This window comes from Sphaerodactylus townsendi, linkage group LG16 (assembly GCF_021028975.2).
Source record: "Sphaerodactylus townsendi isolate TG3544 linkage group LG16, MPM_Stown_v2.3, whole genome shotgun sequence".
NCBI classification, from domain to species: Eukaryota; Metazoa; Chordata; class Lepidosauria; order Squamata; family Sphaerodactylidae; genus Sphaerodactylus; species Sphaerodactylus townsendi.
In genome coordinates this window covers 27387189-27412349 of record NC_059440.1, presented here as the reverse complement: position 1 = coordinate 27412349, position 25161 = coordinate 27387189, and the positions used below count along the sequence as shown (strand labels likewise).

The window sequence follows — 25161 nt, the reverse complement described above, 5'->3', positions numbered from 1 at the left end:
AACCCCAAAGCAGCCAAAGGAACTGATTTCTGTAGTCTGGAGATCAGGCGCTGGTGTGAGTTTAAGCAGACACTAGAAAGGAAGGGAAAGCGCTTGTAAGCCATCTTGAGGTTTTTTACAGAAGAGAAAGGTGGGATATAAATCCAAACTCTTCCTCCTCCTCCTCCTCCTCTTCTTCTTCATCCACTGGAGCCAGTAGCGGAACCTCCCAAACAAAGCTAAAAATACATTTAAAAAAATCCATTCTGCCTTAATTCGGGCCTCTGACCCTGAAGTTTTGCTTCCTCCTCCAGAGATCCAGAGAAGGAGGCTAAAATCTGGAAGCTTCCAGTCAGACTCTGCCCACTGCCAAACCTGTGGGTGGAATGTGGTTTGGCTTCACGAGCTGGCCTGCTCGTCTGAATTGCCCAGACTGAGGCCCCTTCTGCACATGCAGAATATTGGAGAATAAAGTGCATTATTCTGCATGTGCGGAAGGGGTCCCAGATTGAATGGTGTAGGACAGTGATGGTGAACCTTTTCGAGACTGAGTGCCCAAACTGCAACCTAAAACCCACTTATTTATCGCAAAGTGCCAACATGGCAATTTAACCTGAATACTGAGGTTTTAGTTTAGAAAAAATGGTTGGCTCCAAGGCATGCGTTACTCAGGAGTAAGCTTGGTGGTAGCAGGGGGCTTTGCTTTGAAGCAACCATGCATCTCTTCCAATGGGTGAATCACGACCCTAGGAGGGTTTACTCATAAGCAAACCCCATTGCCAGCAACTGAGCTTACTCCCAGGTAAAGGATCACGCTTTCATTCTTCCCATGAAAATCAATAGGGTTTAACAGCGCTTATCAGGGTTACCTACACTGCTTCCCCAAAGCTAGTCTTAGGTTTAATGCTAATAATCTCCCTGAAATAATTACATTATTATCACATGACGAACTCTGTGCATGCGTGCCTACAGAGAGGGCTCTGAGTGCCACCTCTGGCACCCGTGCCATACGTTCGCCACCACTGGTGTAGGATATTCTGCAGTTGGGTAGTAGGAAGTATTCTGAAAAATATGCTGCTATATATCTGTAGCTGAGTCCCCAGCCTGTTGGGGGTAAAGTGTAGATGGCCGGGGAAGGAAATGGCAAACCACCCTGTAAACATAGTCTGACCAGTAAACAGCATGATGCGACATCCGGGATTTAACAATATTTTCACATGTTACCTGCCCCTTTTCTATTGGTCTTTGAACAGTGAAAAGGAGAATATTTATACCAGTCCTGACCGATCCAGAAACTTCATACTGGCTGCTAAACACAGATCTTCAGGTTGCCTGCTCAAAAAAAAAGGTCTTGTTCTGGTAAAAGTGACAAGTTCGAGACTCCAGAGCCCTGACAAAGACATTATTCACTGAATATTGCTTCCGTTCTGTGCAACCCTCATGCCTTTGAGAATATACAAAAGCAGAATTGGAAGGCTTGAAACATTCATGGAAGAAAACACCCCCGGACTATTAGGTCACAGGAGAATTTGGTCCCAAGGCCTGGCGTTTGCTCATGAGGCCACGGCTGTCCGGCTACGTTACCACGGCGACAGTGATATATAATCTAGAAAGGAGCGTACTGTTAGGCTCCACGCAAGCGAAGATTAATTCCAGAAGAATAAAAATCCCCCTTTCTCTGTGCCAGCAGCTTGTTTGGGTGTTATTCTTTGTCTCTCTTCTTTTTCAGGAAAAGTCTCTCCTCCAACGGCTCGGCATTTATTGGAACCGTTTTTTAAGGTCACAGCAGGACAGAAACTGTCTCCAAATGAAACGATCTCATTCTAGAAAGATTGTAATGGCTGAACCAGATGCTTTCCCCTGGCAGCTGGTGACAGAAATGGGGAAGTTTGCAAAATCCATTATTCTTTTCTTTAAAGAACAATCAAGACATATATATATATATGAGCTCACTTTGTTTACATGTGAATTAGATTTTTCTTTCCTGAGTATAATAAAATGAGGATGCGTGTCAACAATCGGGAACTGGAGTCACTACGAATTTTGCAGTTAATCTAAGGCCCCTTCCGCACACGCAAAATAATGCGTTTTCAAACCACTTTCACAACTGTTTGCAAGTGGATTTTGCCATTCCGCACAGCTTCAAAGAGCACTGAAAGCAGTTTGAAAGTGCATTATTCTGCATGTGCGGAATGAGCCTTAGGCCTTAGCGCAGTAAATTATGGGATGCTGTTAAGCCCAGTTCTAGCCTGGTTGAAGGGGAAAGAGTAAGACCCATTTATAGTTATCAATTTATAGTTACCAAATGAAGCCTACAAAACAGAGCTCCCTTGAATTTAGGACCAGTCAGCCTGCCTGACTTCTAAGTATTTATATGACTAGGAGAGTGTCACGTGACACAAACTGGCCTATTGCTATTAAAATACTTCCTGATTGGTCCATTTTGTCTCTGTGCTGTCCTACTTTGGTCAGATCCTAGCAGGGTGTGCAGATTGAGTCTCTGGCTTGTTGGTGATTCTCTCTGACTTGGAGCCAATTCATCGTTTGTAACTAAGAGGAGTCTTTATTCATGAACTCCACGCTGGACAGAGAGGTGGAGAAAGAGGTTCTCGATTCTAATTTATCGAGCTGGATGGTGAGGGATGCTGTCTGTGTTTCTCTGCACGTGTGGGGCAAGATGGAGAGGTGGGTGCAAGAAAGATGGAGAGTGGAGGAGAAGAAGGAAGGAAGGAAGGAAGGAAGGAAGGAAGGAAGGAAGGAAGGAAGGAAGGAAGGAAGGAAGGAAGGAAGGAAGGAAGGAAGGAAGGAAGGAAGGAAGGAAGGAAGGAAGGAAGGAAGGAAGGAAGGAAGGAAGGAAGGAAGGAAGTTTCCTAAGAGCAGCAATCTACCCATCTAAGGCCCCTTCCGCACATGCAGAAAAATGCACTTTCAATCCACTTTCAATGCACTTTGCAGCTGGATTTTACTGTGCGGAATAGCAAAAGTTTGAAATTGAATTGAAAGTGCATTATTCTGCATGTTTGGAAGGGGCTGCCTCAGGGATAGTGTCAGACAGTACAGAAAGAGCAACCAGTGTCTTGACCCCTTTTAGCTATCTGACTCACTGATCAGACCCCCTCTGTCATTGAGGCAGGAGACAGTGTAAAGTCCTTCACTTCCAAGAAGGCAGGCTGGTATCCTGTAGCTGCCAAGTTTGGGATCTATTGCAGACTCAAGCCTTTTCCAACCAAGCAAATGGCAATGATCGCAAACTGCAACTAAGTGCATCAAGAGCAATTCAAGAATACGTGAGGCTGAGAAGCAATTGTGGGTGTGAGAACGTAGGAAGAGCCCTGCTGGGTGAGACCAAAGGGCCATCTAGACCTGCATCCTGTTTGCCCCCAAGGCCAAAACCTCCCTCTGTATTTGCCTTTGGTGGTACTGAGGCAAACTGCCTCTGCACATGGAGGCTCCATTGAACCCTCTTAATAGCCTTTCATGATCTGTCCTCCATGAATTTTCTTTTTACCTGCAGCAATAACTTCAGGAAATATGTCAAGGAAAGATGGCTGCCAGGGTCCTAGCCCTCAAAAAATGCTGGCAACTCAAAGGGGGTGTCCAAGCCATGCAGACCCCACAGAGAACAATTCCAATTCCTCGCCCAAATAGTCCAATGAAGAGTTCTGTGTAGGATGGAAAGAGGTTCCCATGACCAAAGAAGCAGCCCCAATGGAAGACTCTCATTTAGGGAAAAATGTTTAAATGTCAGCGCAGTAAGAGATATCGCAATATCCGTTTTTTTGTGTTTAACATAAAGCAAAGCGCCCTTTTTTCCAGATTATTTTTTTTAAGTCAGTTTAAAACAAACCTTCAAAATATTGATGTGAATTAAACCAAAATAATCACGAGGGAAAAGGGGTCAGAAAGGCAAAAAAGTTAAACAAAAATCTCACCCCATCCCTCAAAAAAATCTCCCCCTCTTTTATAAATGATCGTCTTAAAGGATAATAAAGAGGAAAAGTGTAACTCGAAGTTTCATCCGTTGCTTTGATCGCTCCCCTAAGAGAGGGAGGAAGTCTACCGAGAGCTCTTTTGCAACTGGAAAGGTGAAGTCATAAAATTTCTTTGGCTTGTTTAGATTCTGCTTGGGCTTCTGGTCCAGCCAGGAGCGTTGGGTTCTCTCATTCATTTACAATATTCCTTCCTGAAGTCTGAAAGAAACAAAGAGGCGAACGGTTAGCACTCAGAATTTTGATCCACCAGGTTTCCACCACGTTTCCACTGCTGGTCGGCTCTGCTGATGGCAAGAGTAGAAGGAGGAGGAGGAGGAGGAGGAGGAGGAGTTTGGATTTATAGCCCACCTTTCTCTCCTGTAAGGAGATTCAAGATGGCTTACAAGCTCCTTTCCCTTTCTCTCCCCACAACAGACACCTTCTGAGGTAGGTGGGACAGCTGAGAGAGTTCTGAGAGAACTGTGACTAGCCCAAAGTGACCCAGCAGGAATGCTGGAGTGCGGAAACACATGTGGTTTACCAGATAAGCCTGTGCCACTCAGGTGGAGGAGCGGGGAATCAAACCCGGTTCTCCAGATTAGAATCCACCTGCTCTTAACCACTACCCTGTTTCCCCGAAAATAAGACATCCTCTGAAAATAAGACGTAGTAGGGGTTTTGCTGAAGGGCTAAATATAAAGCATCCCCCGAAAGTAAGACGTAGCAAAGTTTCTGTTTGGAAGCATGCCTGTCGAACAGAACACCAGAGCATGGAGCTGTGGAGCGGAAAAATAAGACATCCCTTGAAAATAAGACATAGCGCATCTTAGGAACAAAAATTAATATAAGACACTGTCTTATTTTCGGGGAAACACGGTACACCACTACACCCCTTTTCCCAGCATGCTTTGGGAAATGGGTCCATGCCACCAACAGCAACCCTTACCTTTGTCTAAATCGATGTTCTTGGCTGGGAAATGGTTGCTGTATTCGGCCTTCTCCTTCGCAATATTGTTCTTATAATCTGTTGCAGGAAAAGAACTTGGTTTAGAAAGTGGCTTTGATCGGAGGAGGCGAGCAAATACACCAGCCCCCGGGAGGGAATTGGCACAGGTGACTGATCTTGGATTGAAGAGCGCTCCAGTTGATGACAGATGTACTATTTAAAAACCCTAGTCTACCTCACAGGGTTGTTGACAAGACAAAACAGAGAAGAGGAGAATGATGCAAACCGCGTTGGGTTACATCACTGAGGAGAAAGGCAGGGTAGAAATGAAAAGAACTAAGTACTTGAAAGGCCAAGAAAAACTATACAAGGTTGCTAATTATAAAATAATAAAAATATAGAATATATATATAATGCATATATTGCAGATTAAAAGCATCAAAATGTATTAAGGGCTCTTAATGGCCTGCATGAGAACTATAAAACTGCACATAAAAATTACAAATGGAATAAAAATGAGTCCCATAAAACACATTTTTACCTTGAACCAAATGCGTTTCGGCCAAATGGCCTTCCTCAGTGGTCAAAGGTAACGTACCTAACATTCAGACTAAAGTTCTTAACTATTACAGTTTTTATGACTGAGGTAAATTGGTTGTAGAAAACTGGGGCAAAAATAACTTTTAATAGCCCCTAGGGAATTCCCCAGAATTTAAATCCTCAACAAGACATTGTTATATTTTGCTACAAGTGCCCAATTCTACTATTACAGGGTCTTATTGTGTTTCAGTCACATGCAACCCTTAAGCCTGGAGTCAGTATTGTAAGGTAAAAAAGGGTGGGACAAAAATGTATGATTTAAACTTGCAGAGTATCAATAAAATCAATCAATCAATTAAATAACACGTTTTCTGTCCCACTCTTCTTCCAATAAGGTCAGGCTGCCAGAGTTTCCCCAACAGCGCTGGATTTCAAGAGGTCCTGGAGGTGAAGTGTTATTCTTCCAGAAGTGTTATTCTCCCACCTCACAGGGTGTTTGTTGTGAGGGGGGAAGGGCAAGGAGATTGTCAGCCCCTTTGAGTCTCCTGCAGGAGAGAAAGGGGGTGATATAAATCCAAACACTTCTTCTTCTTCTATGTGCAATTCAATACCAAACCACATAGAATCTCCTCAGCACCTACCCAGCTTAATGTCTTCACTCTTGCAGTTGGACAAATTAGTTGTGTCGGCCGTAAACTCCCTGAGATTCATGTCTTTCCTAGGAAAGGAACAGAGGGAAAGGGTTGGGGCCGGCACAAAACAGGCCCTGCTCTTGGTCACACTTTTAAGGCCTTGCAAAACCTGGAGACTGCAAGAATTTCGCACTGCTGGTGAAGGGGTTCATTTAAAGCAGCCATTCTCAACCAGGGTTCCCTGGTACCCTGGGGTGCCGTGAGCATGTCCCAGGGCAGTGATGGCGAACCTTTTTGAGACTGAGTGCCCAAATTGCAACCCAAACCCCACTTATTTATCGGAAAGTGCCAACCCGGCAATTTAACCTGAATGCTGAGGTTTTAGTTTAGAAAAACCGGTTGGCTCCCTCTTCCTCCGCCCCACCCGCTCAAGCAGGGGCCAGCTTGCTCTAGCCTCCAGCAAGTCCCACGCGCACCGCTCTGTGCCTCTCTAGCATCTCTGCCTCCTCTGCGCCCCCCCTCAGGCAGCAGCCACCTGGAACACAGGTACCAGGCCCGCCAGCCGAGTCCTCCCTGCTCACCGCAGTGCACGCACGTTGTGCTCAGTGGCCCAGGTCAGTCTAGATGTGTCTGGGGGTGTGTGATTTTCCACCCCCACATGATGAACTCTGTGTGTGCATGCCCACAGAGAGGGCTCCGAGTGCCACCTCTGGCACCCGTGCCATAGGTTCGCCATCACTGTCCCAGGGGTACCGCGGCAACACTACTACCCCCCCCTCATTTTTGTGGTGTCTCCCACTGGCGCCAGCAAGGACATGGAGCTGGCCCATGGGGCAGGGCCTGCCACAAGGTCAGCAGCCGCCACCACCCCCAGTGCTACCCTTCACCCTGGGAGGGGAAGGTGGGGGGTGTGGCAAGCAGGGGCAATGGGAGGGGAAGGTGGAGGGTGGCGCCAGGGGTACCGTGAGATATGAAGAGTGAGGTCAAGGGTACCCTGACCTCGAAAAGGTTGGGAAACACTGATTTAAAGGGTGCCGGTGACTAATAAAAACTTTGTTGAATGAACATTGATGGCCTTTTGAGCACCAGAGGCTACCAACACTGAGAGGTGCAGATACAGACTTTCCAACCATAACCCTGCCCAAATTCCATCATTTGCACCCCTGTGAATTCCTGTAGGAGCCATATTAAATTCCCCCACTCAACATTTTCCGCCCTGCATTTCTTAGCAGTTTCCTGATTTTACAACCCCGCCTTCAGATCAGAGAATCCCCACAGCTGTGACTTCTCCTCTCCCTTTGCAGGGAAAGCAAAGGAGATCAGCATCCATCTAACTTCCTTTGGGTTTTCTCACTCCTCCCTGTCTTCTCCCGCCCACGCCATAGCAGTTCCTCCCACTCTTCAGGCAATCATTTCAGAAGGGCTTTAAAAAAAATTCACACTGGCTCATTCCGCACATGCAGAATAATGCACTTTCAAACTGCTTTCAGTGCTCTTTGAAGCTGTGCGGAATAGCAAAATCCACTTGCAAACAGTTGTGAAAGTGGTTTGAAAATGCATTATTTTGCGTGTGCGGAAGGGACCACTGAAAGTCTATTGCTAGGCCAGACACAATGACAACGGGGGGAGGGGGCAGCAGGCGACCTGCCCAGGTGGAGGTTGCACAGAAACTACGAGGAAGAGGCAGATGAGCAAAATGATGGCCCGGCACAGCTAGGGACACTTTGCAGGAGGAGAATCTCTGTGCAATCAAAAAAACCCCGGGAAAACCCCACTGCAAAGCAAACAGCCGCGGGGTAAGCAGTGCATGCATAATTGGCCTGAATCTCTACTTACTCGTCACATTTCTTCGTGTTGTACTCGAAACCTAGAAAGAAGGAAGAAGCGGTGCTTATAGGCACGTGACTTTTCATAACCTATGCCCAACTAGCTTAGCCCTGTATTTCTTTCTCTAACAGACATTTTAACCAGAAATGCCTGGAATTTCAGCGGGAATCAAAACGAGGGCCTCATACACACTTTCAGAGGTGTACATATTATGGGTAGATGCACAGCAAATTTAAGTTTAGGCTTGAAAAGGATATTTAAGTATTTGTTTAGAAAATTTACATTCTACCTCTCCAAAGACCCACATCCGGCAGCTCACACAGCACAATGCAATAAAAATTACTAAAAATTATTGACAATAAAGCAAGCCGGGGGCATAAAAGCAGCATAAAATAGCATATGGCAACCTAAGGCGATATTTGTAGAACAGTTGGTAAACAGAACGATATTCATAGAATGATATTCATAAGCCAGTCCTCCGTCAAGAAACGAGAACACCTTGTGTTACCCCTTAAAGCATGTTATTGCCGTCACATGAAGGTGGGAGAATACTCACCCCTCCTGCGACGCTTGCGGGTCACGAGGACGACGAGAATGAGGAGGAGGATGAAGAGCAAGAGTGTCGCCAAGACATAGCCCAGCTGTTGGAAGAAATGTGCCCGGCTCTCGGGGATAATGACGTTGATCACGTTGTGTCCACGGCCTGCGTTGGGATCTGGGTGAGCAGAGGGAAGACCCAAGAATGAGGATCGGTCAACGATACTCCTTGATGGGGGGAAAACTGCTAAAACAGGATGAGGCCCTGAGTGGGATTAATGAATGGCAGTCAGAAGATACTCCTTAGTCTATCCTGAAGTTCTCCTGGAATTATGATTCATCTCGAGATTAGAAAGATCAACACCCTTGGAGATAAAGACGGTTTTGGAGAGTAGACTATGCAATTGCATCCCAGTTAAGTCCTCCCCTCTCCCCAAAGTCTGTCCTTCCCCAAATCTCCAGTTGTTTCCCACCCTGAAATCGGCAATCCTAATTCACATCTACTTTACTGATTGCCAGGTTAGCCTCAAACCTTAGGATGATGCTAAGGACGGGTGGCAAAGTCAGTCAGTCTTGCTAAACAGATCTCAAAACAAAGGTCCTATAAGGAATCTTGGCATACAGCAGTACACGCAAGATACCTTCCCACCATTTTGTGGCCACAGTTAAGTTGCTAACTCGTTTTTGGTTCCTTCAAGCAAATACTCCGACTACAGTATCCTGTGCTATGATGCTGCCCTGTTGAGAGGTGTAAGCCTTACCGGGAGGAAGGAAATTTCGATGCCGAAAGTGGGGAGGGGAAACTATCTCAACGAAAAACAAGACGCACGCACAAAATCCCAGACAGCGTGCCAGGAAATCATTCTTCCGCAGGGCGTAGCAGCTGTCTGCTGAGCCAGAGAAGGGAAGCGGAGCTTCCATCCATAATGTGGAATGCACCTCTTCTCGACCCTACTAAAGTAGGTCATGTTTAAAAAGAGAGGTTTCGAGCACCATTGGTTTGCAAGAGCCAAAAAGGGTTGAAGAAGGGCGGATAACGGCAATTCTTTTGCCTCAGGGGAGGCTTTGGGTGACACAGTAGAAAGTTTTCAGAACAGAATTTTGGGAAAAGCAGGACGGAAAGAGAGTAGAATTGTTGAGACCTCAGTTGTCTGGTGAACTAGATTAGCTTGTGCACTCCAACACATACCAGCTGGGTGACCTTGGGCTAGTCACAGTTCTTTGGAGCTCTCTCACCCCCGCCCACCTCAGGGTGTTTGTTGTGGGGGGAGGGAAGGAAAAGGAGATTGCAAACCCCTTTGAGTCTCCTTACAGGAGAGAAAGGGGGATATAAATCCAACTCTTCTTCTTCTTAGACAGCTTGATGTAAAAATCTATTGCCGTTTCACCCAATGCTGGAAGGAAGGACTGCTTTCCCAGAGCGGGCAAAGGCAAATCCCATTCTGCAGAGCCAAGCGGCCTGCGGAGTTTATAAGTCAATCAAACTCAGGGGGAGGAATCGTCCTGACCCCAACAGCGAGGACAGCTCTCCCTGTCATCGACTTTCCAAAAGTGCTCCCCAGTTTTGAAAACCTGTCCTCTCTGGGAAAGGATGCTCGCCCTAACTTCATGCTCGCCATCGACACACAACCTTTTCCCGAAAGCCACAGAGTTAACTTTGGATTCTGCGGCAGAGGCAGCGAAAATAGAAGCTGGCCGTGTTGATATTGTCAGCGGAATAACATTTCCTGTCTAGGCAGCCATTCGTGAGCCTTGGAGCCGTGTCTGGGATTAAGAGGATCCAAATGAAAGCTTTGGTGGCTCTCCTTTTCTGTATCTTTATCTGTTTTTCTTTAAAAGCTCCCTCTCTGTAGGAGTAGACAGGGACTCCCGCAGCCGGAGAGTCCAGAGCGAGCTGCTCTCTTGCTGAGTATGCAAAGATCCACTTCCCAAACACTGCTTAGAAGGGGGCTGGAGAAGGGAAAGCGGACGGATGCACAGTTACAGCCTGAAGATACAACATAAAATTCCCATCAATTCAGCAAGTTCTCCCTGGGCTGTTGCTGGCACCAGAGCAGACTCCACCCAGCAACGGCTGCAGAAATCCAGCACAGACACACAGTCCCTCCCAGCTAACCGAATAACAACATGTGGCATTTATATAGCATGCTCAACATTCGAAGTGATTGGCAATTCTTTTTGGCCGTCGTTACAATGGCCCTGCTAGGTGGGCCAGTGTTGTTTCCACCCTCCTTTTGCAGAGGTTAGGGAGGACAGTGGCTAGTTTGAAGATCAAAACAAGGCAGGATCCAAAACTGTGTTGTACCGACAATTTTTAAGAAGCTGTTCTGGCTGCGCAGGGCACCAATTTGGGTTAGAATCAGAAGTGGGATCCAGCAGGTTCTCACAGGTTCCCGAGAGTAGGTTACTAATTATTTGTGTGTGCCGAGAGGGGGTTACTAATTGGTGATTTTGCCACGTGATTTTTGCCTTAGTTACGCCCCTCCTCTCAGCAGTAGCGCGCAGAACTTGAAGCAGTCTAGCAGGAGGTGCACCGGCATGCATGGCAGCCTGCGCTTGCGTGCATTCGTTTCCTGCGCAAGGACCGGCACAGCGGCTGCGTCCTTGCCACAACCTCACCCAGGAATGCCCCACCCCCAGAATGCCCGGCCATGCCCCCATCGTGCCCCACCCAGCCCCATTGGCACTACACCAGTTTGAATCCCACCACCATGGGAACCTGTTACTAAAATTTTCGGATCCCACCACTGGTTAGAATCATGGCTGAGGGGGGGGGGGCGTAATCTTGCACAGTTTTTCAAAGCAAATCTGCTCTCTCCCACACAATGGTATGGCACCCACTTTTTCCCTCTTTGAACGCTGAAGGAAGGGGCTGATTAGAAAAACCACTAGCAAGGAACAGAAGGAAGGCGGAGGAGGAGGCGTTTGGATTTATACCCTGCCTTTCTGTCCTGTAAGGAGACTCAAAGGGGCTTACAAACTCCTTTCCCTTCCTCTCCCCACAACAGACACCTGGTGAGGTAGGCGAGGCTGAAAGAGTTCTGAGAGAACTGTGACTGGCTCAAGGTCACCCAGCAGGGATGTAGGAGTGGGGAAACAAATCTGGTTCACCAGATTAGAGTCTGCTGCTCGTGTGGAGGAGTGGGGAATCAAACCCAGTTCTCCAGATTAGAGCTCACCTTCTCGTCACCACTACACCATGCTGGCTCTCTCTGCCTCTCCCTGCATGGCCCCAATTCACACTGGACATGTGTTATTTTTAGGAGATCCAAGATTGTTCTTCACAGAGGTGGTTCTGGCAGTTTTTTTTGTCAGCCCGGACTCTGCCCCTGCAGTCATTTTTGTAAAATTCTGAGGATCTTGGCCCTTTCCACACATGTAGAATAATGCACTTTCAATCCACTTTCAGTGCACTTTGAAGCTGGATTTTTACTGTGTGGAATAGCAAAATCCACTTGCAAACAACTGTGAAAGTGGATTGAATGTGCATTATTCTGCATGTGTGGAAGGGGCCATTCATTGAATCATTAAGTCCATCTTGGGGCAGGGCAGGGGTGTGTGTTCATGGCAGAGGCAAGATTTGAACTAGGGGTCTCCCTGATCTCAGTTCCATCTTTCATAGTCACTGGCTGTGCCAGGTCTCTCATATCTTCATGGGCAGAGCCTAAAAAGACCCTACAGATAAAGATTTGCTTTGGAAAGTTGCTTAAAATAGGTTCCTTTGGGAATCTGGCCATTATCCGAGTTGCAGTCAATATTCGCTCCTGCGAGGAGGGACAGCACGGGACATCTCATAAAGTTTCTCGCATTTTCCCCAGTTTGCATGCCGAAGTTTAGGTTGGGAAATCTGACTGTTTTCACGCCTGTGCCCAAAAGGTATCTGATTCCCCCATCACCTCATTTCCCCTCCACAGTCCCACAAGGCATTTTATGATTAGCAGCGGTGCCAGCCCATTTAAACATTCATCACGCCATCAAATCTGATATTAACCGAGCAATAAATATTAAACGCACGATCAATATTTTAAGGTGGTAATAAACGAAGAGCTATACACCCAGCAGGCTAAAGATGATTAAACTCTGGTTTTGATTTCTCCGCATGGCGGTTGAGATGAGTTTAAACGGAACAGAATGGATTAGAAAACAGCAGCATTTTTCAGAGAAGGAGAGGTGGGCGGGTCAGTTCTCAAATGGCTTGAACTTTCCAGAATAGCAATTATGGCCCTTTCCCCACTTACCTTTGACCACCCTTTGCTGCGTGCTGCTCTCAGCGCGCGGCATCTCTGGCGCGCGCCCGGGCGTCCCCACAACCCCGCTGCGCGGGGTCATCAAAAGGCGCCGTTCGAGGAGCACCAGGGATGCCGCGCGTTGAGGGGGCACGAGAACGGCAGCGTTGGGGCGGCTGCACTGTCGCCGCCCCTGTAGTGGGGAGTGCCCTGGGACCCCGCACTATGTGAGGAGAGTAGCGTGGGGCTTAAGGTAAGTGGGGAAAGGGCCTGTGTTTCGGGGGATTCGGAGGGTCTCAGGAGTTCGTCCAATGTTACCAACCGTACCTCACTATAAAGATAATCCATTCTGTGAAACCTTTGTGAAGAGGCAGAGTTTTTTGGTTTTCTCTTTCAAAGCAATGCTCTCCTGATGAGGGACTCGATCCCATGATGTGGCGGCCATTTTCTTACAATAGGGTTACCCCTCATTCATGAGTGGGGGGGGGGACAAGTCTTCCACCTGATTTATTTTTTAATTTTATTTATTCTCCTCATATTTCTACCCCGCCCATTCCCATAGGGCTCAGGGCAGTGTACAACTACTAAAAATATAAAAAATACAGTAAGTTTGGTAAATACAATAAAATACAACATACTAAAAGAACAACCCGGTAAAATGGTGCCAAATTCTCTTACTCTCGCCCATGGGAGACCAACTATGGTGGAATCTAACCTGGTTGGCTTGGTGGAAACACCTGGCAGCCACTTTCTCACAACAAAGGATATGCCTGAAAATTATATTTGATAAAGAACCACTATTTAAAAGCAATATAGTTTTCTCTCTCTCTGGGCCAATTGGTTAGCAGTTAGATGGAGGCAAAACCAGACCACTAAGGGATGTGATACAGCATGGTACGGGGTCAAGAGGTGACAGATATTTCTTAGAAGCAAGGAGAGAAAAGGAATTAAAAAATGGATCTTGTATCTTCTAGAAATTATAGCTTTTGGTTAAAGATGCATTATTAATCAACTAGTGTATGTCTAAAAGGCTTTTAAAGGCATACCCAGTTAGATAAGATGGGCTATGTGAATAAACACAGAAATGGAAGAGGTCAGAAGCCAAAAGGAGACATGGAGTTTATAAGATCATTGTAACTGTGTTTTTCTATATTTTAGTGAACACTGAAATGATAGTGAAATATACGCAAAGTATGCATAAGATTGTAGTCTAGTATAATCACATATCATAATAATTGTTATAATCATTTTTAACCTTTTAAGTGAATAAGTTGTATGTATGTGAAATCTTTTTTTTACACTGGAGATGTCACTCTCTTGGTATACCCCTCCCTCAGGAATTCAGGTGACTGCCTATCTTGACATAAGCCAGATACCCCTTAGCTCACTTCAAAGAGAAAGGCACCATGCTGTCTTTGTTCAGAGAGACAGAAGGGTTGTTTTGATTTTAGCTTACATCATGAGGGCTGGATCTTGGAGAAATATGATCATAAGGGGTATGTATGCATGTAAGCGGATAGGTTGAAATTGTGACATATGTATTCTTTGTATCTATTAAAGAGAAAGGTCTTTGTCTGGGCGGGGTGTGATTCTCTTAGAGAGAGACCACCCTACGGGAGATACTATTCTACACAGTAAAACAATTTCTTTTTCCTAAAAACCTGATTCTTTGGTCTTTTTCTTCACCAGTCTCTCTTAACGTAAACTGAGCAGGACTATAAAGGGGTTATAGCCTGACATAACTTGCATGAGAAGGTCGAAATGCCTGTGAAGGAGCAGCCACCTCCTCAGAACGAAGATGCCCCCTCTTTCATGTCTTTGAGAGGTGGCAGCCATTTTACTCTTCCAATTAACAGGCTCCTTTGAAGAGGAGCCCACTTTTCACCACTGAAGTGACCTACCTGCAGCCGGTGCGTTGTGGCGGGTGATGTTCACCACCTTCTTTTCCGGTTCTGGCTCCACGACAGACACCTGGAAGATTCGGCGTTCATGAAGGCCACAGTAGTGGTGATGGAGGTGGCAGGAATAGGTGCCTTTGTCCGCGGCCTCCAAACCAGATATCTTCAGGGAGAAGTCTCCCTGGCTGAAGGCCCTTTCGGCAATGTTCATCTTTTGCTGGATGAAGAGAGGCCCGTAGGAGCGCCTTTCCCCCGAGGCGTACAAGTCGATGAGGCGGTCGGCCCGATCGTGAGGCACGCCCGGCGGCTGCCGGTCCCAGTGGACCACTTGCTGATCCTCCTCATCGAACCGATCCGTCCAGATGTGATTTCGGTTGATGCAGGGGAGCTCCACGGTGCTTCCCTCCAGACCCACAATCACCACCTTCTCCCCATCCCAATATTTCTTCACTTCTTTCACTGTAGAAACCAAATAGAAGAGAGTCACGCAGGCTCTGGTTTGATGGGACGATATCGGGCTTTTCCACACAGTTCGTTTAAAAAGTTTTGGGGCAGGAAATAAAACGTTTCCTCCATAGAGTTCCACATTGTCTTTACTTCCAAAAGTTTTATTTTCAGCCTCAAAATGTTTTAAATGGAAGAGGAGTCCACCACTCGTGTAGAGGAGTGGGGAATCAAGCCTGCTTCTCCAGATTAGAGTCCACCTGCTCTTAACCACTGCTCCATGCTGGCTATTTAGAGCAGTCTTAGATCAAGAAAATGCTACAGGGCTTATCTCACCCCGAATAGGCTTAACAGAAATCAGGACCTGTATGCAGCCCAAAGCTGTGATTTTTTGAAGCGGAAAAATGATGGCAGCTTCATCCATGAAATGCCCAGCGTTAATGTATATTTGAGCATCACGAGAAGAAATTTGCACGGTTCCCTTTCTGCCCAACTGTATAAAGCTCTTTAACAGCCTCTTCTTCGCCTATATTGTTTCTACAAGCCCCAAACTCTTTTACCTTTCACAGCAAAAAGAGACTCAACTCCTCGATTGTTTGGGATGCACCTTTCTGGGATATCCTTTTCCAAGAAGAAGAAGAAGAAGAAGAAGAAGAAGAAGAAGAAGAAGAAGAAGAAGAAGAAGAAGAAGAAGAAGAAGAAGAAGAAGAAGAAGAAGAAGAAGAAGAAGAAGAAGAAGAAGAAGAAGAAGAAGAAGAAGAAGAAGAAGAAGAAGAAGAAGAAGAAGAAGAAGAAGAAGAAGAAGAAGAAGAAGAAGAGGAACAGCAACAGCAACAGCAACAAGAACAGCAACAGCAACAGCAAGCAGCGGAACAAGGAAAGAACAAGAGGAACAAGGAGAGACAAGGAGACAAAGGAGAAGGGTTGGTTGTCATCTCCTGCAAGGAGACTCAAAGGGGCTGACAATCTCCTTTTCCTCCCCCCAACAACAAACACCCTGTGAAGTAGGTGGGGCTGAGAGAGCGCCAAAGAACTGTGACTAGCCCAAGGTCACCCAGCTGGCATTTGTTGGTGCACAAGCTAATCTAGTTCACCAGATAAGCCTCCACAGCTCAAGTGGCAGAGCGGGGAATCAAACCCAGTTCTTCAGATTAGAGTGCACCTACTCTGAACCACTACACTACACAACAGCCACAATAAGAGGTCTTTCTGGAATTCATCTCTTCCCAGCACCCTACCCTAGAAGATTTGCCTGCCCCTGAGTGGAAGACTCCCCAGCTTGAGCCCGAAGAAAAGGCTGCCGCTCCAATAAGCCTTTTCTACAGCCTCGTGACAGGAAATGCTCCGATGGCCACAAACAGCTTAATTACGGCTCCCTGGCCATTCATCTGCTCCTTGCTGAGCAACAGAAGACCAGATTGGAGGCAGCCTGGAACAAGCGTGTTGAGTTTACAAGAATTTACAGATTTGGAGCAGACCCAAAAGCAAAACACTCAGTGGGGGACACGCCAGCTCCTTTCTCAGCACGGATCTTTGCCAGGATAGTCAGAAAAACCCTTACCTTTCTTGGTGACGTCGAGTTGGATCTTCACTGTTTCGTAGAGATGGCAGTAATGGTGGTGGAGGTTGCAGGAATAGATGCCTTGGTCGCTCCCAGCGATGTCTTGGATGAAATGCAATCAGAGAAAGGGAAAAGAAAGAGCTCAGGATATTAGAGCAAGATTCAAATCCAGTAGGGTCTAAAGATCAACACTCCTGACAGATGGCCATCCAGCCTCTCTTTAAAAACCTCCAAAGACGGAGACTCCACCACACTCCCAGGTAGTGCATTCCACTGTCGAACAGCCCTGACGTCAGAAAGTTTTTCCTGATGTTTAGGTGGAATCTCTTTTCCTTCACCTTGAACCCATTACTCCTGGTCCTAGTCTCTGGAGCAGCAGAAAACAAGCTTGCTCCCTCACCAACACGACCGCATTACCCCATATGTCCCGGCTCATCCTCTGCGATCAGCAGAGGCGAATTTACTGGAGATCCCTGGCCCCTCGATGACGCGGCTGGCCTCCACACGGGCCAGGGCCTTTACGGCTCTGGCACCAGCCTGGTGGAACACATTACCACCAGCTATCCGGGCCCTGCGGGACCTTGGAGAGTTCCGCAGGGCCTGTAAGACCGAATTGTTCCACCGGGCCTTTGGAGAGTCCAGCCGCCGATAATGCCCCCGCCCTCCCCCCCTGCTGGTAGGGTCCCCTAACATCATTGGGACCCATCCTCATTTTCTCTGGAAGAGGGTGGTATATGGGTCCCGTGGGCCCCTATTTTAGAATATACTTGTTTTAAGAATTTTTTATGTTTTATGTATGATTTTGTGTTGTTCACCGCCCTGAGCCCTTCGGGGATAGGGCGGTATACCAAGTTTAATAAAATAAATAAATAAATAAATAAATAAATAAATAAATAAATAAATAAATAAATAAATAAATAAATACATATCTCAACATGGCTGCCATGTCACCTCTTAACCTTCTCTTCACCAAACTAAACATCCCCAGCTCCCTAAGTCTCTCCTCGTAGGGCATGGACTCCAGACCTTTGACCATTTTGGAGGATAACTTTAAGCTGGTTGCTCATTCTATGTTTGCAAACGGGGACACAGATGAAAGGCAGCGTGGTTCTTGGTACCTCGAATGACCAATGAGAAATTGCCATCTTCAAACGCAGTGTCGGGCATAAATATCCGGCCTTTGTTATAGCCACTGTAGACTCGCTGCTCCCCAGCCGAATACATGTCGCACAGTCGCTCGCTGGTGTAATCCTCGTATTGGTTTCGGTACAAATCCCAGTGGACCACACGCTGGCGGTCATTCAGCCGGTCCTGGGTCCACACCATCCGGTAACTCTTGCACTGTAGCACTGTTTGTGAGCCTGCTTTAGCTGTAACGTTCAACACGGACACAACCACGCTCTCGAGATTGGCGGCATCGGCTGGGACTGCAGCGAGGATCGAAGGAAATAGGCAAAAGGGGGAGACAGATTCCTGCTTAAAACTCTCTCGTACCCGGGGATCTCACGGTCAGGTCTCAGAGCTTGGAACAGCGGAATAAATATGTTACAGACAGTGTCTAAAAGCATCCTCCTGTCCAGAGGTGGGATCCAGCAGGTTCTCACAGGTTCCCGAGAGTAGGTTACTAATTATTTGTGTGTGCCGAGAGGGGGTGACTAATTGGTGATTTTGCCACGTGATTTTTGCCTTAGTTACGCCCCTCCTCTCAGCAGTAGCGCGCAGAACTGGAAGCAGTCTAGCAGGAGGTGCACCGGCGTGCGTGGCAGCCTGCGCCTGCGTGCATTCGTTTCCCACCCAAAAACCAGCGCAGCAGCTGCGTCCTTGCCACAGCCCCGCTCAGGAATGCCCCGCCCCTGGAATACCCGGCCACGCCCCCGTCGTGCCCCGCCCCATTGACACTATGCCACAGTTTGAATCCCACCACCATGGGAACCTGTTACTAAAATTTTTGGATCCCACCACTGCTCCCGTCCCTGTGCAAATCAAGTCTCAACCACGAACTCACTCAGTAAACATCGGTAAAACTCTGGCCCCTTTCCCTGAGGAGTTCCACAGCATTTTAACCCCAAAACGTTTTTATTTCCAGCCTGAACATCTTTTAAACGCGTTCTTGAGTTTAGCGGTTCTTTTGCTGAAAACGTTTTAAAAACATTTTGGTTTGCTAGGTAATCTCTTTAAGATGTTTCCTGTGCCTCTCTACAGTCTCCGGACATTCTCCTCAGCACCGTTTTTTGAGTTTGCTCCGTCATCCTACCTGTTTATTTTCATCTGTTCTTTTTTTTATTTTGAGGGTTAAATCTTCAAAGCTTCGAGTGCACAACCTACGAGGAATCGCAGCACGAAGCTTTGAAGTGTCAAAGCATTGAATCCATGGAGAATTTTTTTTAAATGGAAGAAACATAAAATGGCAGCCAGAAAAGGTTTCCAGGGGGTGAGTACGGACAAACAGGAGGATTGAAAACGTTTTGCAAACATTTTCGGGGACTTGTGTGGGAAAAGACTCCTTTTGCCTCATCTTGCTGTTAACAATATGGAGGTGAGAATAATATTGCTCTCCTTTAAAGGACTGTTGGAAAAGTTATACATGTAGTGCTTTAAAGAGGATGGATGTATTAGAATATATGCAAGTGTGTGTGGTTAGAGCACTGAATTAGGATCTGGGAGACGCAGGTTTGAATCTCTGCTCGGCCATGGGAACTCACTGGGTGATCTTGGACCAATCACATACCGTGAGAATAACCTACCTTGCAGGATTATTGTGAGAAGGAAACACAGGAGAGGACATAAAATCACTTTGGGAAGAAAGATAGTGTGTAAATGAAGTTGAATAAATAAAGTATTTTGATTTAATTATCAGTATTACTCACCTGAATAGGGATAAACCAGCGTCTCTGAAAAGAAAAGATGGAAAAATAAATTTGAGACCAAAGTCATATAAAAATGTCAATGTTTCCCCCCTTTCAGACTTTTACATGTTCATTCACTGTGCCGTGATATAGCAGTTCAGCATCCAAAGTACAATTTTTGCTCACTTCTCAGGACTACCCCCGGTCCTGATAGTTCAACACACACAAACAGAGATGTGGGCCAACTCCAAGTAAAAAAGTATTTAGATACATCTCAGAATGGCTTTTCTCCCCTAAAAAAAACCCCTTGCCATGAAGTATCTGCCTCGGTGGTGTAGTGCAGTGGTTAAGAGTAGGTGGATTCTAATCTGATTCTCCCTCCTCCACCTGAGAGGCAGAGGCTTATCTAGTGAACCAGATGAGTTTCCGCACTCCTACATTCCTGCTGGGTGATCCTAGACTAGTCACAGTTCTCTCAGAACTCTCTCAGCCCCACCTACTTCACAAGGTGTCTGTTGTGGGGAGAGGAAGGGAAAGGAGATTGTCAGCCCCTTTGAGTCTCCTTTCAAGAGAGAAAGGTGGGATATAAATCCAAATTCCTCCTCCTCCTCCTCCTCCTCCTCCTCCTCCTCCTCCTCCTTCTTCTTCTTCTTCTTCACCAAGCCCTTTCATAGGTTTCTGTCCCGCATGGTAGACCTTCACTCGCTTGCTTTGGAGAACTGAAACACATTTTTTTTATCTGAATTAAAACTGGAAACACTTGTTTATTCCGCCCCTAAAGTTCATATTCAAAGAGGTTTATTCTGGAGAGTTGAAGAGTAAGAATTACCTGTGCATAAACACAGACTTCTGAACTTAAAAAAGAAAGCCTAGATCAGGGACTCATGCAAAGAAGCGGCGGGCAGCCTCAGCTGAGGAATGTTAATTCTGTGTTTCTGCTCTGGCCATGATTGAATGTTCTAATCTGAAAACTAACAAAAACACATGGCCTCTTTACGCTGGAAGCCGCTGTATGATCCAGTTACATCCAATTCTGCAAAAATTACCAAGTTGGTTGAAAAGAGGCTGACGCAACAAAAATTTTCTTCTGACAACAGGTAACTCTGCTGAGTCGCTGCACTGGGGAAAACGTTTATGATTCTATTACACGTGATGCAGAAATCTGGCAGAATTGTTCACCTTCCCAATCAATACGGATTGGAAGGAGATGGCGTCTGACCTGTAACTCCTGCAGAGATACAGCAGGCAGCCTCACCATTGGGTGACTGGGGTCAGAAGGAGCTCTTGATGGCTTCACATCTTTCTCCCAGTACGGGAACCATTATGGAGCGGTCTGAGGTTCGGGAATGATTATCCCAAGGCCTGCTATGTTTCGAGGCCTGTTTTTCGGGCTACTGACATTTTGAAAGAGAACAGGCCGGCTGTAAGCATGGCTTTCCCCCTCCTCTGTCATTTGTGGTCCAAGAGCTCAGCAGATAGCGCCGACAAGTATGTTCCCGTCCCAAATTACGGCCGAGAGGAGGCCAAATTGCAAGCTTGGCTTTGCCAAGTCGGAATGAACAAGAGCGGGATGATGGAACGCAGATGGAAGCCCATGCCGTAGGATCTGTAGGTCTGGCTGACGTAGCCCCGAAAGGCACAGAGGTTATTCTGCCTTTTTTAAAAATCACGCCACATTCCAGTTCATGTGGCATTTGCTCAAAGACCATGATGGTTTTCCAGCTGTGTGCGAAGGCATCCGGGCCTGTTTCTGCTTTTATATTTAATGTATACAACATGGGGGTCTTTGTAGATTCCATCGCTCCAGTATCCGACCCAGCCGTTTCTGCAAGTTTGGATCGCTTTCCAAAAAGCAGGAAACTCACCATATGTTCTGTTCGGCGAGATGGTGTGATCTCCAAGTTAAGAACAGCTGCAGACCCTGTTTCGGGTCCCTTTTATTGCACCCGCTTACCTGCTAGCTTGATAAAGACCACCCAATCACCTGCCTTCAAGCAGAGGAGGGCAGCTGTTATACCTTTTAATGCGGACAGCTTTCATCCCCAGGGAATGGCTTCAGCCAAAGGGAAACTGCGACCCTGGGCCAATCACATACACACTGAGCTCAGCCTACCTCATAGGGTTGTTGTGAGAAATTGAGAGGGGGAGAATGATGTAAGCTACTTTGCAACCCCAGTGGAGAAGAAGAAGAAGAGTTTGGATTTATATCCCCCCTTTCTCTCCTGCAGGAGACTCAAAGGGGCTTACAATCTCCTTGCCCTTCCCCCCTCACAACAAACACCCTGTGAGGTGGGTGGGGCTGAGAGAGCTCCGAGAAGCTGTGACTAGCCCAAGGTCACCCAGCTGGCGTGTGTGGGAGTGCACAGGCTAATCTGAATTCCCCAGATAAGCCTCCACAGCTCAGGCGGCGGAGCTGGGAATCAAACCCGGTTCCTCCAGATTAGATACACGAGCTCTTAACCTCCTACGCCACTGCTGCTCTTTAAGGCACTTTACACTTTAAGGCAAAGTGTAAATGAAGGAAAGAAATAAGTAAATAAATATATATTTGGGGATTGTTGTGATTTCTGCTGTGGGCCTGGTGTAGGACAAATGTCACATGAACTGTTTGGGTCATTTTATATTAGCTTCATCGGCCATTAAACACCTTTGCCAGGGAAAAAAAGCGTTTTGACACTTCTCGGTAACTTTCCACTGGCTTCTCCGACAAGGTGAAGTCTCTTTACTTTGGACCTATTTGCAAAATCTCCTTTAAAAAAATAGTTTACAGCACAAACAGGAAAAGGGACAAACACTTTTGCAACTTGGTATAAATGGCCCTTGTCACACTGAGCCCAGAGAGGGAGTGATACAAACCAGTACAGTGAAACCTTTTATCAGATCAGTTTATGGGAAGTTATAATTGTAGGCAGGATCTCAGACTCTGCAGAATTCCTCATTAGCATGAAGAGGTCGGTGTAGCTCAAAAGCTTGCATAGGTCTGCACAAGCAAACCTTTTCTCCCTATATGTTTTGGTCATAAACAATGTTCACACGACCAGTCTCAAAGCTGATGTACAATCCCTCTCCTATGCCTGCTCTGTCCATCTGAGGCCAAGCAGAAAGAAGTACTCAATCGTTGTGAAAATAATGGACAGGGCAATAAGCAGAAAAGAGCCCCGTGGCGCAGAGTGGTAAGCCGCAGTACAGCAGTCAAAGCTCCGCTCGCAACGTGAGTTCGATCCCGGCGGAAGTTGCTTTCAGGTAGCTGGCTCAAGATTGACTCAAGGTTCCATCCTTCCAAGGTTGGCAAAATGACTACCTAGCTTGCTGGGGGTGCAGGGGAGAGGACTGGGAATGGAACGGCAAACCGTTCCATAAATATAGTCTGCCTAATGAACGTTGTGATGTGATCAGTGGTGTAGCTTGGGGGGCTGGAGCTCTGGTTGCTATTCCTGGGGGTGCATTTGCAAGGCCCGACCTCACTTGCAACTGTGGGCCTTTCCCCACTCACCTTAAGCCCTGCGCTACTTGAGGAGAGTAGCGCGGGGTCCCCCGGCACTCCCCACGACAGGGGCGGCGACAGCGCAGCTGCCCCAACGCTGCTGCTGTCACGCCCCCTCAGCGTGTGGCATCCCAGGCGTTGTGGGGACGCCCGGGCGCGTGCCTGGGATGCCACGCGCTGAGAGCAGCGTGCGGCATAGTGGGGGTGGAAGAGAGTGGGGAAAGGCCCTGTGCCTCCCTGAACTCCCCGTGGAGTATGGGCTGGGGTGCAGTGGAATGCTGGAGAGCAAGACAAGCCCCGCCCCCATGGGTGGGGCTTGCCCTGCTCGCTGACATTCAACTGCACCCCAGCCCATACTCCACGGGGAGTTCAGGGTGAGGTGAGTGCAGCTGTAAGGGGGCAACATAGTACCGCAGGTGCCATTTAAAAAAGCTACACCTCTGGTGCCACTCCATGGGCCAATAATGAACCGGCCCTTGCACACCACACCTTTATTTTTAATAGTGAAAACTGCCATTGTAAGAAGTGACTTTTAATTCCCATGTTTTGCCCAAATCAAAATCACCACACAAAGCAAGCGTGCTCCTCCTGTAAGCCCACCAACCACGTCTTATCATTTTGTCAACTAAAAACTCTCCAAGTTGACCCATCTGAATGAACCCATTTACAGTCTACAACCCTTCTTTTCAAAGCCCCCTTGGATCCCTCCCCACGTTTCCCCACTTTTGCCAATACCCCATTTCACCTTCAACGCAACCTTGCAATACCTCCTCCACACCATCCCATTTTTCAAACTTTTCCAAAGTTGAGGCCAGGCCCGACAAATCAGCATTCGAACTCAGGTCTCCCTGGCCAATCTCCCACCTACAATAATGCAGTGTCTCTGGAAGCAACTGCAGCTCTCCAAGATCCCTGAGACAGCTAATTCACATGCTTTTACACAACTGACAACCAGAAATCCAGCAGGTTAAACTTTCCCCAGCCCTTTTTGCTGGGCCAGAAAATTGCTAGATTTCCACATGCCAGTTACGGGCACAGAAAGAGGGCCGATTCTAAAAGGTGGCAACAGCGACAAGCTCCATTTTAATCCCAGTGACAATTTTGTCAGTAAGACACGGCCTCTGACATCACCAGGAATGCCTTTAATCATCGTTTCATTCAACAGGTTTAACTTTCAGATCCACAGTAATGCAATGGGGAAGCACCGCCTGTTGGATTTTCACCTGTTGCACTTCTGCAGAAAGTGCATATATGTCTTTTTGATTGTCGCTCCCCCGTCCCCCAGATTCCTACTGGCCAAGGAGGCCGTTTGAGCAAAGCCCTGTAAAATACAGCCGCAACACAAAACTTACAACATGCTTCATGTTTCTGCTCGTATTGGCTAAATAAATCTGGCTGATTGCAAAAACCCTGCGTGAACTCTGGCATTCTGGATCACACTCCCCCAAGCAAAGCTGCTCCTAAATCCCCTTTTCCTCCAGAAAAGGAAGGAGGGGGGAAAGAAGCGAATCCATTCTTTGCAAACTTACCTTGCAGAAGTAACAGCAGACACCAGAGGGATCGGCTCACGGGCTCCATCGTTCTCGTCTCCGGCTTTTTTCCTCCAGAAGTCAAATTTCTTCAGGCTGTTCCCCCCCTCCCCTCCCACCTTTGCTTGCTTGAAAACACTTATGATCTCATCAGTTTACAACCCAAAAAACATGAGCGCCCAGCTCCCCAGCCCCCACCTCCAAGTTTAACTCCTCACCATCTCTTGACTATGCTCCCCTTGGCTTTCTCTCCCTCCGCTGCTCTTTTCCTACATAACAGACATCCTTTCTGAACTTTCCCTCTACCCGTCTCTCCCAGAGCTTCGTTTGATGTCACAGTTTATCTAGTGAGTCTGTGCTGGTCCCGTACAACTCCCCGTTCCAAAAACAGCCTCCACCCCACCCACCTCCCTGCTGGGTATGGTATTAATTTTCTCGGGCATTTACAAAATCCAGCTGCTCCTCGCTTGCTTTTGGCGCTCTGCCAAGACTCTGGCCTGAATTCTGTTTCTTTTTCTCTCTTTCCCCTGTTGCCTTCTCTTGAAAGTTCTTCTGCCTCCTCTCTGCCCAGCTTTGCTGTAATCTCAGAAGATAAGCGCGGAAAAAAGAGTGGCCAGCGTTTGTGGCCTGTTGGACGGCAGTTTTGCTGAGAAAACAAATCCCTTCAGTGAAAATTCTTTCCCGCTCCCCGGCTCCCCATATGCTTGGATTTGCAAGAACTGGGGGTTATTTGTAGGGGTT

General features: G+C 47.1%; 1 protein-coding gene across 1 annotated transcript; it reads right to left on the bottom strand.

Moving 5' to 3' along the window:
* Positions 1 to 3701: 3701 nt before the first annotated feature.
* On the bottom strand, positions 3702 to 24811 carry MXRA8 (matrix remodeling associated 8). Its single transcript, XM_048519480.1, has 10 exons — positions 24421 to 24811; positions 19429 to 19452; positions 17680 to 17988; positions 16562 to 16663; positions 14560 to 15015; positions 8452 to 8610; positions 7905 to 7935; positions 6078 to 6154; positions 4897 to 4974; positions 3702 to 4169 (listed from the first exon to the last, which is right to left on the bottom strand). Exons 1-10 carry the CDS (start codon positions 24467 to 24469, stop codon positions 4144 to 4146), a joined length of 1311 nt encoding a protein of 436 aa, XP_048375437.1. The 5' UTR covers positions 24470 to 24811; the 3' UTR covers positions 3702 to 4143.
* Between the last annotated feature and the right edge of the window lie 350 nt (positions 24812 to 25161).

Excerpts from the sequence above, each read along its gene's own strand:
- MXRA8 (XM_048519480.1), bottom strand. The coding sequence starts at position 24,469 with ATGGAGCCCGTGAGCCGATCCCTCTGGTGTCTGCTGTTACTTCTGCAA. Across the intron at positions 15,016-16,561 it reads ACTCGACGTCACCAAGAAAG|TGAAAGAAGTGAAGAAATAT; the intron begins GTAAGGGTTTTT and ends TGGTTTCTACAG. Across the intron at positions 7,936-8,451 it reads CCGCAAGCGTCGCAGGAGGG|GTTTCGAGTACAACACGAAG; the intron begins GTGAGTATTCTC and ends CCTTCTTTCTAG.